Here is a 12,260-nt window from a genome sequence, read left to right as displayed (position 1 = left end):
CTTACAGCTTCCTCTTCTTTGCATCAGATGATGCGACAACAGAAACAACGTTTATTCCGCTATCGCTGAAATCTCAGACAAATTTATCAAAAAGAGATCCATTTCATCCGTGGACAATTCCCTAAAGAAACATGGTCAGTGATATTTGAAAATACAGCATGGAATGATGCTTAACATTTTCCCAAGTGAACATAACAATTAAATTCACGTTCATGATATATGTACCTTTTTTCAAAATTGCATCTAATCGAAAATAAATTTCATATGAATTTAAATAGACACAACAAGGTGTAACATATAACATCAATCAAACATGCATAAGCGTCCTAAGGAGTCCAATTACCCTCCACGGAGAACCACATTTCCCATTACAGGTGAAGGGTATCATTCCGGCCATAAAAGTGTCTCGCTATTTTTTGTCCACGTTTCCTGTCAGCCTTCGTTAAAACTGTGCACCGCTGCTTCAACGCATCAAACAACTAATCTGAGTCATCGCTCAAGAAAGACATTGTTTTTTATGAAAAGAATGCACATAAGGTATTGATGTATACGCTGTCACGGATTGTCAGATCAAATCCGATGGTGACGTCAAACCGAAAAAAAACAATATCTGGTTCGTAATTGGAGTGCGGCAAGGAGGGTTCCTGAACGTGGGTTTGTTACATGGACATGTAGCCACGAAGAAAGCAGTACATTAGAATTCATCTGACGTGTGTGCTACACAAGGCGACATGGACCGCGGGTTATCTTTGGCAGAGACGTATGTGTCGGTCACCTAAAGTTAACAAGATGGACTAAGAAGGATGTTTATTATTACCAGAGGAAATACATGACACAAGTGTGGAAATATGCCGCCGGGGATTTGAATGTTTTATAAAATACACAATTATACAAGATGGAAACACCTCGCTGGATTCGTTTCTTTAGTAATGAGGATTTTCGTGATTACCAGCAACAAGCACAGGTGTACCGGGGGAAGGTAGGCGAAGCCATCTTACTTTCAGATCAAGGTATTTAGAGACAAGACAAGATATTCGAACTTTGTGACGAGTAACATACATGAGAGCGTAATTACATGGAAAGTAATACGTTTTTTTCTGAAATGTGAAAGTTTTTTTTTATAATGTACAGATTACAAGAATATTTTTTACAGACAATACAATTTACTCATGCATGAACAATATAAGAATATGCTGATGGGTGTGACGTGTTTATGTTAAAATGACACTCGCTTGCACAATGTGTTACATCTCGCTGTTGCTGACATCCACTATGGTCGCCCCCTAGCTCTGAACGTATTCACTGTCATCGCCGGTACAGTGGAACTTACACCGCACTCTCCTCCCCTAACTATCTTCTTACTTACCTGACCGCCTCCGTGGTCTAATGGTAGAGCGTCCGCCCGAAGAGCGGAAGGTCCGGGGTTCGATCCCCGGCCGCGTCATACCAAAAGACGTTAAAAGATGGTACTTGTTGTTACCCTGTCTGGCGCTCGGCATTAAAGGGCTAATAAATCGGCATTAGTCCGGACTAATACAAGCAGCCACACACACACGTACATGCACGTCGCTATATAAATGCATGTACCCGACGTTAAACCTCATTTCACCTAACTCACCTACCTACCTACCTACCTACCTACGTCTTAAGGGATCAAGTCTACCCTCTACATAATAAAATTTCTTACACACCTTTGGGTGAGAAACCCATTTCAGATAACTGGTATCAAACATATGTGTGAGATCGAAGTCCAGGCCCGTGATTGGCTACACCATAGTGATGACCTGAGTTCAGAGGATTAGTCTTCAACACTAACTTCGAAGTCGAATAAAATTCAAAATACATCACGCAAAACAATTCACTTTACAGTTTTGAATTGAATTCCCCCTTCTGTTTATCATTTACTGTCATGTGGGGCAAAGCAAAAATTACTGAAGGTGTCAATGAACACGCCATTTTGTAAAAGTCGGTCACCGGTAGTGATGCCATACGGAAGTAAACATTGTTGTACATATTTGGTAATTTCTTTGAGGTGTGAACTTTTAAGTCGGCACCCAGCGTGTTCTTTGCTTTTGTCTAGTTTGCATTATCATCATCGCCTTGATAATCCACAGATATGGCGGAAACCTTTTTGTGTAGGGTCACATTATTTATGAGTAGTAAGCAGTACATAGGATGACGTCACTTATGACAGTGGTGTTATGTATTAATTCGCTACTGCGATCATGAGAATAGACAAAATGCATCGAATTCGATGCTAAAAAGGTGCGATTTTAGCGTGTGTAAGAAACAGATTACTGCTCTCGTGTCTGTCAGATACCACTGATCTTACAACTCGTTGTAGCTTTCGCTCGTTAGATACATTTTGAAACAACTCGTAAGATCAATGGTATCTGACAGACACTCGTGTAGTAATCTCTATGTATGTCTTGTCTAATTTCCGTCTACCTATTGGTATGTCTTCCCATCAAGTATATCATCTGTCTACTTAACGGCATGTCATCTGTCTAGATTTGTCACGCGATGGGGAGAGACCGTAATGGGTATCAGCTGAGAGCCGTCAATTCTTTTGGCGAGAAATCCAGTGAACCAGCTCAGTCAGAATACAAATCATATTGCACAGAGCCCCACAGGGTTGGGAACGAACAACAACCTGCGCTCAGTAAGGCACACGTGGACCGGGGTCATGAACACCAACCAAAGTCACACAAAGATGAGGGTGATGAACACCTGCAACCGTCACACAAAGACGGAAGACCTGCAAGCAGAACCTCTTCCCAGATGGAGTGGGAACGTGATCGCCATTCTGCGACCCACAAGAAGGGTCGAAGGGAACGCCAAACAACGTCATGCAAAGAGGGGAAACAAGAACGTTCCACATCCCTCCACAAAGAGAGGGGACATCAACGCCATTCCACGTCCCTCAAGAACGGCGGACAAGAACGACCTCTAACGACCGTTACAGTGAGCAAGGGAGATAAGTCAAGTTGCCAAGGGCTGGACCACAGTTCGAACGAAACGTCAGGCAACTCCACCTTGGAGCTTATCAACTTTAAAAACGCTGGAAGAAATCCTGTAGTGCTATCCTGCCTCTTGTTACTTGTCGTGTTGATCGTAGGAGCGACAGTAATCGTCATATATTATATTCTCAACCAAAAACAAGGTAACGTATTTCGAATGTTGTTTACAGTACAGAATAAATATACCGTATGCTATAGCAAACGTATAACGTGTTCACGGGAGTAACTGTTTCACCCCATAATGACGTTTTAAATATTAAGTTCATTTATATTTTGGTTATATCTTTATTTATTTCTTTTATTCACATTAATGAATAACACATAATGCCACTATAGTTTTGAGACTTGGAGCAGCAAATTATACAGATAACATTGTCTTTTCTTTATCAAATAACCTGCGTATTTCAGGCCGAATTCTACATTTTTACTCTATCTTTCGTGGCTTAATTTGGTCAGGTGGCTCTTTGAGATGAATCTGTCGTTACACGAAAAATCGTTTGTAACTTAATTACGTCCATTGTATGTTTATATCACGAATGAACAAATGAGGCACATGGAAGCAAAATATTTGTGTCAATATAATACGTATTCAGTTATGAGGAAACTATGAATCATATCCATGTATGTATGACACATATGCACATACTTCTGTCATGTTGTCTATCACATTCCGTGGCCGAAAATGTTTTATGAATCTAAAAGCAAGTTATAAAATACATAGATGAAATAACGTTATGGAACTGAGACTAATAATTTTCTCTAAAGAAATAGTTTCCGTAACTATCGCTAGAAACACACAAATGACATGCTGTAACAGGTTCACATTGTCACTGAACGAAAAGCTATATTTCCAAGAATGGAAATAACAAAGAGAATACCATTGTAAAGTTGGTGTGACTGACCGCTTATTCAAATCATTGTTTTTAATTTGAATGTTTTTTACTCAATTTGATTACACTGGAAAATATTAGTTTTTATTATCACGTGATTACGCTAGTGGGATTTCAGTGGATTTGGGACGTTCTGTGTCTCTTCAAATGATGTAGTCTGAGAAATATTAATGATGACTGTTTCAACGTGTAATCTGTATGTGTTGTGAGGTGGTTTCAGGCTGCATATTATTAGTAATAAAGCGTTTTATGTGCAATTGTAACAATGATTAAAGGTAGGATTTCAAATCTACCTTCGAGATGGAAATTGTATTTCTATGTATTTTCTTCACTGTCACTAGGGCTGCCACAAATGACACCCGAAGTTGAGAAGTTGCAAGGAACACGTGAGTCTATATAATATCTATTTCACACGTAAATGTCAATGTAAACTGCCGGGCAAAAGAAATTATACACCCATGTTTGATAGTGGCTAAAAATGAAACAAATAAGAAATGGTTATTCGATGGTATGTATTTGATACGGGTATCATAGTTGTGTTTTGGACCTTAGGTTTGGAGTGTTTCGGCAACGGGTTTCAGCCTAGTAACGTTTACAAAATGTTTGTAATGTTTTGGTCAAATCCATTTTCAAGTGTTTCGTTTGTTGCTTTGCAGTTTAGATTAAGAGGCAAATATACATTAAAATCAAGGCTTAGGTTATGTTCGCGTTTGTACCTGAAAGCCATGTGACATATTTCTCATCCACGTGCTGGTAATTTAAAACATGCTGTATATAGGATACAATTTCAAGGCAATCTTTACATTTAGGTTAAATATCCAGTTCTAATACTAGTATTAGTGGGAGATTTTTCTTAGTCTAAACTATGCCGTCATTATTGGCAACAGATTTTTGTAAAATTATCAATCGTTCCTGCTTGCCACGGAAACAGAATTGCCTGATAACCTGGTCATTTGTAAATAAGCTCCTGTTGAGAAATATGATTCAATAGCCTAATTGAAGATTGTCATCCCGTTTTCTCTCAGTTACACTGCTAAAACCATTGATTTATCTTTTGACAAACCTGTTTAAAAAAGATAAAGCGATCAATTCTATTAGTGTTATACAAAGTTGTAAAACTAATAGCCAATGTGATTTCTGATGTAAATAATATAAATATATATTGTCATAACATTGTCTTTATTAATCACTTGTGTAATATATTGTCATGATGTTGAAATTAATATACTCTTGTATTAACATATTGTCAAATATGCATTATCCAGGTCTTATTTAGCTTTATACTCCTTACTGAATTTACATATTGTCAAGTATTGTCTTTACGTAACTTTTGGTATGAATAGTGCTTGATTATATGCTCTGTTAAAGTCCTTAAAACACAGCAGAACTATGTTGTATTCACACAAGCTGAAATTTCCCACCCTCTATATCTCCTGGGCTAGTATTTCGATAAATTTACACTTATACCAGGATCTATTCCCCTGGTTCTTGCGGCCGACGATTACCCGCCCGAGATTTTCATTAACATTTTACCGACCAATCAAACGTCGAGAAAAGGGAAAGGGAAAATATAAGGGAGGTAACTCGTTTTACCCCAAACCCCAAGCCACGTCGGTTTTGATGGACAGGAAGACATCCCTTCCATCAAAAGGTTATTTGGGGTCTTTCTTTTGCGTGTCAAACACTTTTCAATGTTGAATTTCTCGTAGCGTAGCCAAACAAATAAGCAAACGGAAATCAAGGGCGGGTAATTTGAGATTGCGAGAACCACGGGAGAGGATCCAGGGTTAGTTTAGGTTTAGCCAAATGCGAGCCCTAGAGATACAGAGGATGCCAATATACTATCAATGCTTAAAAGCAACAAAATATCAAAAACGTCTTTACATAATCTTTGGTTTAAAGGAGATTTACAGTAAACAATACATTTAGGATTAAATCATTTGTTAAACTTATAAAAAATACCTATCTTCAAGGAAAAATTCTAAAGGAAATATTAGTGACAAAAAAGGCTAAAACATACTCGTATTCCAGAAACTACGGAGAGTTAATTAGCAGGATGTCATCACGTGATCTGACGTCATAGTGGAGAGCTGATTTGCGGACGATCACCGTTTCTGTATAGTGTGTGGTAGATTACGAGCGTTCGACCTGGCGTCACCAGACAATGCCATCGATGAAAACGTTGGATTTTCGACCTTACACATATTCACCATGTCAAGATCTATCGAGTGTAGACGATCAGTCTGATGTGAATAAGGGAAGACTATGGAACAAAAACGTTTAACGCTATTGTGACATTTCTAAATAAAATGGATGTGTATCAATACATAAAAAATGCGAGAAAATTGTTCTTGTGTAAAATGTACTAGGTGTAGGTTGACGCTTACCATTGTCATAACATTGCTCACTGTGTTGTCTTCATGCCAATCAATTAGCCTAGTCCTCGGGCTAAAGCTAAAGTTGTTTTCTATACAAATGAATGTTATCTGTTAATTGGATTGTCTAATGATGGTTGATTCAATTTGTGTAAATAGTTGTAATAGTATACATTGATCAATAGAGGGCTATTAGTGGCAGACATTTAGCCAACTGCATGCACAGTGACTCTACTCGTCTTGTCAAAAAACATCCATCATTATAACATGGAGTACCATATATTAGAGACACAATCGAAGAATGACAAAAACATAGATAATTTATTTACAACAAACAAATTAAACTAAAACTGGCACTATTACACTAAAATACATATTACGTTGTAATTTCTCTAAAAATATACACTTCATCTAACCTAAAACAGTTTTTGTCTTACAATAACTTATCCTAGATTTAGATACAGAACATGACTAAAATTATCATCGATGAGGATCCTGAGGCGAGATTCATGGGTAAACCTCCATTCTTTTTGAAATTCTGATTATTAATAATCGATGATAAACATATATCCAATAAAGCTGACACACAAATACCTTTTCCACATTGACATTTATCGTGAAATTATTCCCGAGGCAAATACATGTACTTGATATTTGTATTTCTCATTTTCCATGACTAAGACCTCTTCATTGATATCATCTATCCTGTTTTGATATAAATAAAGGTATATATAATTACGTGATGGTGAGTATAAACCTGCTTTCTTTAATTCTTTTTAAAATTAAACATAATTTCAACGCTTTCAGATACTGTGTATATAGACGATTCTCAACTTCCACTAAATACGACCTGAAAATGTAGAAAACTAACTATGAATACTAAATTTGTTTCGTTAACAAGTTGTTTTAGTTTGTGTGGATCTCTCTCAAAGACAGATGCCTCAAGATGCAAGGAAAACGGCACATCCAGTCGGTTTCAATTTTCCCCTTTGCTGACATCACTATATCTAAACTTTCGCACTCGCTAAATCGGCTTTTTCGATTGGAAATTCCTAAGAAATGACACTTGGTACATTTGTTTGATGAACTGGTATAGTCCCTCCGCAACACAATACCCAATTTAGCGTCTTTAATACAACGTGACCAGCGGAAAATTGTCATTCACACCAACATGTCAACGTGTCGTATTTGAAAATTAAGTATGTGAATTATGGTTTGTGGATACTCACTCACTCACTCACTCACTCACTCACTCACTCACTCACTCACCCCCTAAATCATCTATCAAACAATCCTCCATTCACTCCATCATTCACGCACTCTGAGTCTGAGTTTGGTGACCTCCATTAACTTGATATATGACGATGCACCTATGGTCCAGATATTATCTTTATCGGCACAATGATACAGAATAGGAACTCCGCTTGTGTCGAACTACGGATAACTCCCTACACATATATATATACATATATATCTGTGGGCCCGAGGACTTCGAATTTGGGGAGTCTTCACTGTACTGTTCCCAGTGTGTCGGATCCCACGTACTAATTTTGCGTTGACGTTGTGGCCGTCCTGTTTACTCTAATTTTCACTAAATCTGACTATTCGTTGGGTGTGTCCCATTGCATGTCTTCCTTGTTTCAGATGTGATAAGGGCAAACGTCAGAATGAAGATTCTCAACAAGTCCTACAAGCCTGCCATGAACCAATCTGTCTCTGCAAAGTTCGCGTCCATAGCAGAGCCATTCGCAACAGAGGTAAAGAAGATCCGGGTAGAACCCATGCTTGCCATAAAGGCGACTATGCTTGTCATAAAAGGCGACCATGCTTGTCGTAAGAGGCGACTATGCATGTCGTAAGAGGAGACTATGGTTCGAAATGTGTCTATGTTCACGAGCTTGGATGAGATGGTTAAGTGAATGTTCACCTCATACTGCAGTTTGGCTACATCCTCCCAGGGAGCTGAGAATAAAATGCTAATGCACACTGACCCATCGGCCATGGAAATAATGCAGCGTTAATGCGCATGCTTCAAAATAATGAATTTGGGGCATTATGAAGATACACATTACATATTATTCGGTAATGAATGACAACCCATCTTGGAGACCGACCATTTAATAATCTTTGATTAATGTGGACCAATTTAGCCGAAGTGATTTAAATGGTGAAGTAGTGTTTAAATTGAGATTAGGCCCAACTCACTCACACAAGCCAAGGCTAGGGCACATTGATCACATGCACACAGTGTTGGCTGTTTTGGCGGACTACGGTTACAGCATACAGCATTACTGCTCTGATGTTTCTCAATGTCATTCAAACATATGCTGGAATCTCTTTTGCATCGTTGTATGTATCGTAAGAGCATTTTTTTTGGAATTATTCAGACTATATTTACTTTACTAGGAGAAAACAATAACATGCGTAAGAACAAAATACATCAAGTAGCAATCACAAAGTTGACCAGGTCAGTATTATCCTCACTGTGAAATATCTCAGCATCTTATCCGACCTGTGAAGAACTTAAGTCCATATTATCACCGTGTTATTTGGATCAAGGTCAAGGTCAAGGTTCGGGTAATCCAAAAAGCATACCACCAGGTCCCACCTGCACAAAGCGATCTTAGCGCTAAGACGCTCGTAACTCCCATACTTTAACATAGGCTTACGATAGTATTAGCGCTAAGATCGCTTTGTGCAAGTGGGCCCAGGTGTACAACACGTTGCTCTTAACAGTGTAATGCACGGGAATCTATCAAACCGTATCTTGATTGGAATTACAACTTACGGAACAAGATGTAATTCAAATATGATCGATTGCCGTATGTTAATAATTCTATTAGCATGCAGACTTTTTTAAAGATTGGCTTTGGCAAAATTTAAGAAAAAATAACTTAGTAATACCCCTCTACAATCCATGTCTCTTTCGAGTTCATTTGAAGAAGCAGTAAAATCTCTAATTTGAAGTAGAATGTGACAAGAAATTCATCGTGAGTGAGTATGGTTTTAAGCCGGTTTTAGCAATATTCCAGAAATATTATCTGTATAATATAGAAACATTTTCACTTTTTCAGCTCGACGAAATCTTCTTATTATCCGTTTTCGGTAAAATTTATTACGGAGCCACAGTGCAGAGTTTGAGGTAGGTATTAAATACATGTTTATGTATAAAGAGTGGGTGAGTATGGTATTACGCCACTTTTAGCAATATTCCAGCAATATCACGGCGGGTGACATCAGAAATGGGCTTCACACAGTGTTGTGATTGTACCTATGTGGGGAATCGAACCCGGGCTTCCGGCGTGACGAGCGAACGCAGTAACCACCCCACCGCCCCTGGACTTGCTGTGATATGTCATGGCTATACACGTTAACGTTTTTATGATAGTTTTGGGAATTGTTTCGAAGTGAAATTTTACCCCTACCTCCATTCAAAATTGGTTAGGATAGAAACAAGGTTGTAAACATACTTATTATGAATAATCCAAAACAGGATGTGTAAACCACATATTCCACACGTATAGTGATAACGAAATAATGTAGATGTGCCTGCCCTTGTGTCGCTGATGACAGGTGCTTTGTTAACCGAACTCTGTAAAACAAATCAGCATCGATCAATCCTAATTGATGTGTCATACAAGATGAACAAAGATCATTTTGCGTATGACGTATTTAATAGGTTAGTAAGCGTGCGCCAATACGATCCATTATAAATTAACTACCGCGATATAATCGCATCACACGACAAAGACGCAATAACGCAACGGATCAACGGACTTTCACATTTTGTCATCTGTCATACCAGATGTGTATACTGTACTACCCAACGTTCATAGAGGTAATCAGATCAGTGCCATTCTTCCTAAATATACGCATGTGTTATGTGTGTTATGGTAATAAAGATGAAACTTTCCCTATCAAAAGTGGAGCAGTTGTTATACAGAGCACGATACAAGCTAGCTGAGTATACCCGTGAAGATCCGGGGTAGAATAGGTCTTCAGCAACCCATTCTTGCAGTAAAAGGCCACTATGCTTGTCGTAAGAGGCGACTAACAGGATAGGATGGTCAGGTTCGCTGACTTGGTTGATGCATGTCATCGTATCCCAAGTGCGTGGATCAATGCCTATGATGTCAATCACTGGATTGTCTTGCCTAGATGGATTATTTACAGACCGCCGTCATATAGCTGGAATGTTACTGAATGCGGCGTAAAACAACAAACAAACAAACAAACTTAAGGCAACAATGTACTATAACACTTTTACATGAAACTTTTGCCTTAATGGCGTCTTTGGTTCCAGTCCAGGCAGTATCCAGACCGACACGGATCTCATCCTACTGGACACGGGACTTGTAAAAGATGGGGAGATCATCCGGCGCACCATCTCCGACTCGGCGAAGACCGTGGCTTACCAGGATGTGACGGCCTTTGCTATTGGAGACTTCATCGTGTGCGCAGACTGCATCACCGTGGACTTGTACAACATCATTCTGGACGCGCTGCCCACAAAGCCGGAATATTCCACTGCAAGAGGTGAGAACTATGGATGGCGTCCGTATCACGTCTTGTTCATTTTGGTATTGGTACCTGCACCGTTAAGGGGCGGACCATTAGTACCAAGAAAACTTGAGATTAATAATTTGGTAACAGGTTTCATTAAAATAAAGAACCGGATTTCCTGCTTCAAACGAAATATAGCTAAAATATTTGTTTGTCTCATAGTTTGTGTTTCCGATCAGATATCGGTAATGGCTGCCACGGCTGACATATTGGAAATCCTTTTGTGCATTTCTGAATCAGTTCATATGCATCTCAAAATGTAATAAATGACTATCAGGTCATAATTATTCTTTCCACAAAATTTAATTCGAGTGAAACTACAATTCTGATATAATTCCTGAAACAAATGAGTTTTGAAATTGAAATCTTGTGTTTCTGGTCAGAGCCAGAAATTCTAACGTAAGTGTGTTCTGATGATAACATGACCCAACAGCATTCCTATTGTGAATTTCTTTTGTCTCCATCTATGAGCTATTCATTACTGTAAATATGGTAGAAGGTCGGATTGGCGTATCGTGGCATAGGATGTAGGCATATGATCGTGGTGGCACGTGGTCCTGTGCACAGCGTGCAGGAGTCAAATTAGGTGAAGTTAAGCAACGTTGGTCACGGAGAGTCCTTGGATGGGTCAACTCCTGAGGGTTTCTGGGGCTTCAGGGCTGCCCCACACTGAAGCACCTTAAGCAAGTGACTTTCGTTCGAAATTGCCACTGTTCATCCTGCAGTGGGTGAGTGAGTGCGTATGGTTTTACAACGCTTTTAGCAATATTCCAGCAATATCACGGCGGGGGACACCATAAATGGGCTTCACACATTGTATCCATGTCGGGAATCGAACCCGGGTCTTCGGCGTGACGAGTGAACGCTTTAACCACTAGGCTACCCGACCACCCCTCATCCTGCAGTGGATGGGTACCCGGTAGGATGGTGAATGGAATTTAGCGCATTATGAATGTACAGATTACTATTATCTTAAAACTGTGCTTTGATTTAAAACAAAAAACAAAAACAACTTTGACGTAAACAATTTTAGGGACACAAAACATGTCATGCGTCACCCAGGTACTTTTGTCATGAAAAGATATGAATTTTATGACACCTTATCGAAAACATTTTTCGGCGATATATTATTGTGTCAATAAGTTAGACAAATTTAAACATTTTGTCCAACATAGGCACATTCATTTGAGTTCATTAACTAAGTTTTCATTAAGTTTTTTCTAAACATCGCATGTTGCAGCTAGTGGCCCTGTCAGTCTGCACGGCAGGGACTGTAGTTCCTTGTGTCCTGCATCAGGATCCGCAGATTTCGAATCTCCTGTCGAGTCGAGAGTTCGTTCCACATTGCTATGTGATACAAATGTATACAGTTCGAAGTACCGTTGGTATGCGCCAAACTATCTGGCAAAACA

At 39.0% G+C, this 12,260-nt stretch overlaps 1 protein-coding gene across 1 annotated transcript in view; it reads left to right on the top strand.

Annotated features, from left to right (window-relative positions):
- The first annotated feature begins 490 nt into the window (after window positions 1-490).
- The window catches only part of LOC124145151, a 46,862-nt gene continuing 35,092 nt past the window's right edge, over window positions 491-12,260 (top strand). Inside the window, exons 1-6 of the mRNA XM_046514841.2 lie at window positions 491-979; window positions 2,512-3,163; window positions 4,252-4,296; window positions 7,930-8,042; window positions 9,360-9,427; window positions 10,589-10,821. Of these exons, the coding sequence (XP_046370797.2) occupies window positions 896-979; window positions 2,512-3,163; window positions 4,252-4,296; window positions 7,930-8,042; window positions 9,360-9,427; window positions 10,589-10,821 (1,195 nt within the window). The 5' untranslated portion in view covers window positions 491-895. The remainder of the gene's footprint in view (window positions 980-2,511; window positions 3,164-4,251; window positions 4,297-7,929; window positions 8,043-9,359; window positions 9,428-10,588; window positions 10,822-12,260) is intronic.

Source organism: Haliotis rufescens, unplaced genomic scaffold (genome assembly GCF_023055435.1).
Source record: "Haliotis rufescens isolate VD_foot unplaced genomic scaffold, xgHalRufe1.0.p SCAF_9, whole genome shotgun sequence".
NCBI lineage: Eukaryota > Metazoa > Mollusca > Gastropoda > Lepetellida > Haliotidae > Haliotis > Haliotis rufescens.
This window is presented reverse-complemented; position numbering and strand designations above follow the sequence as displayed.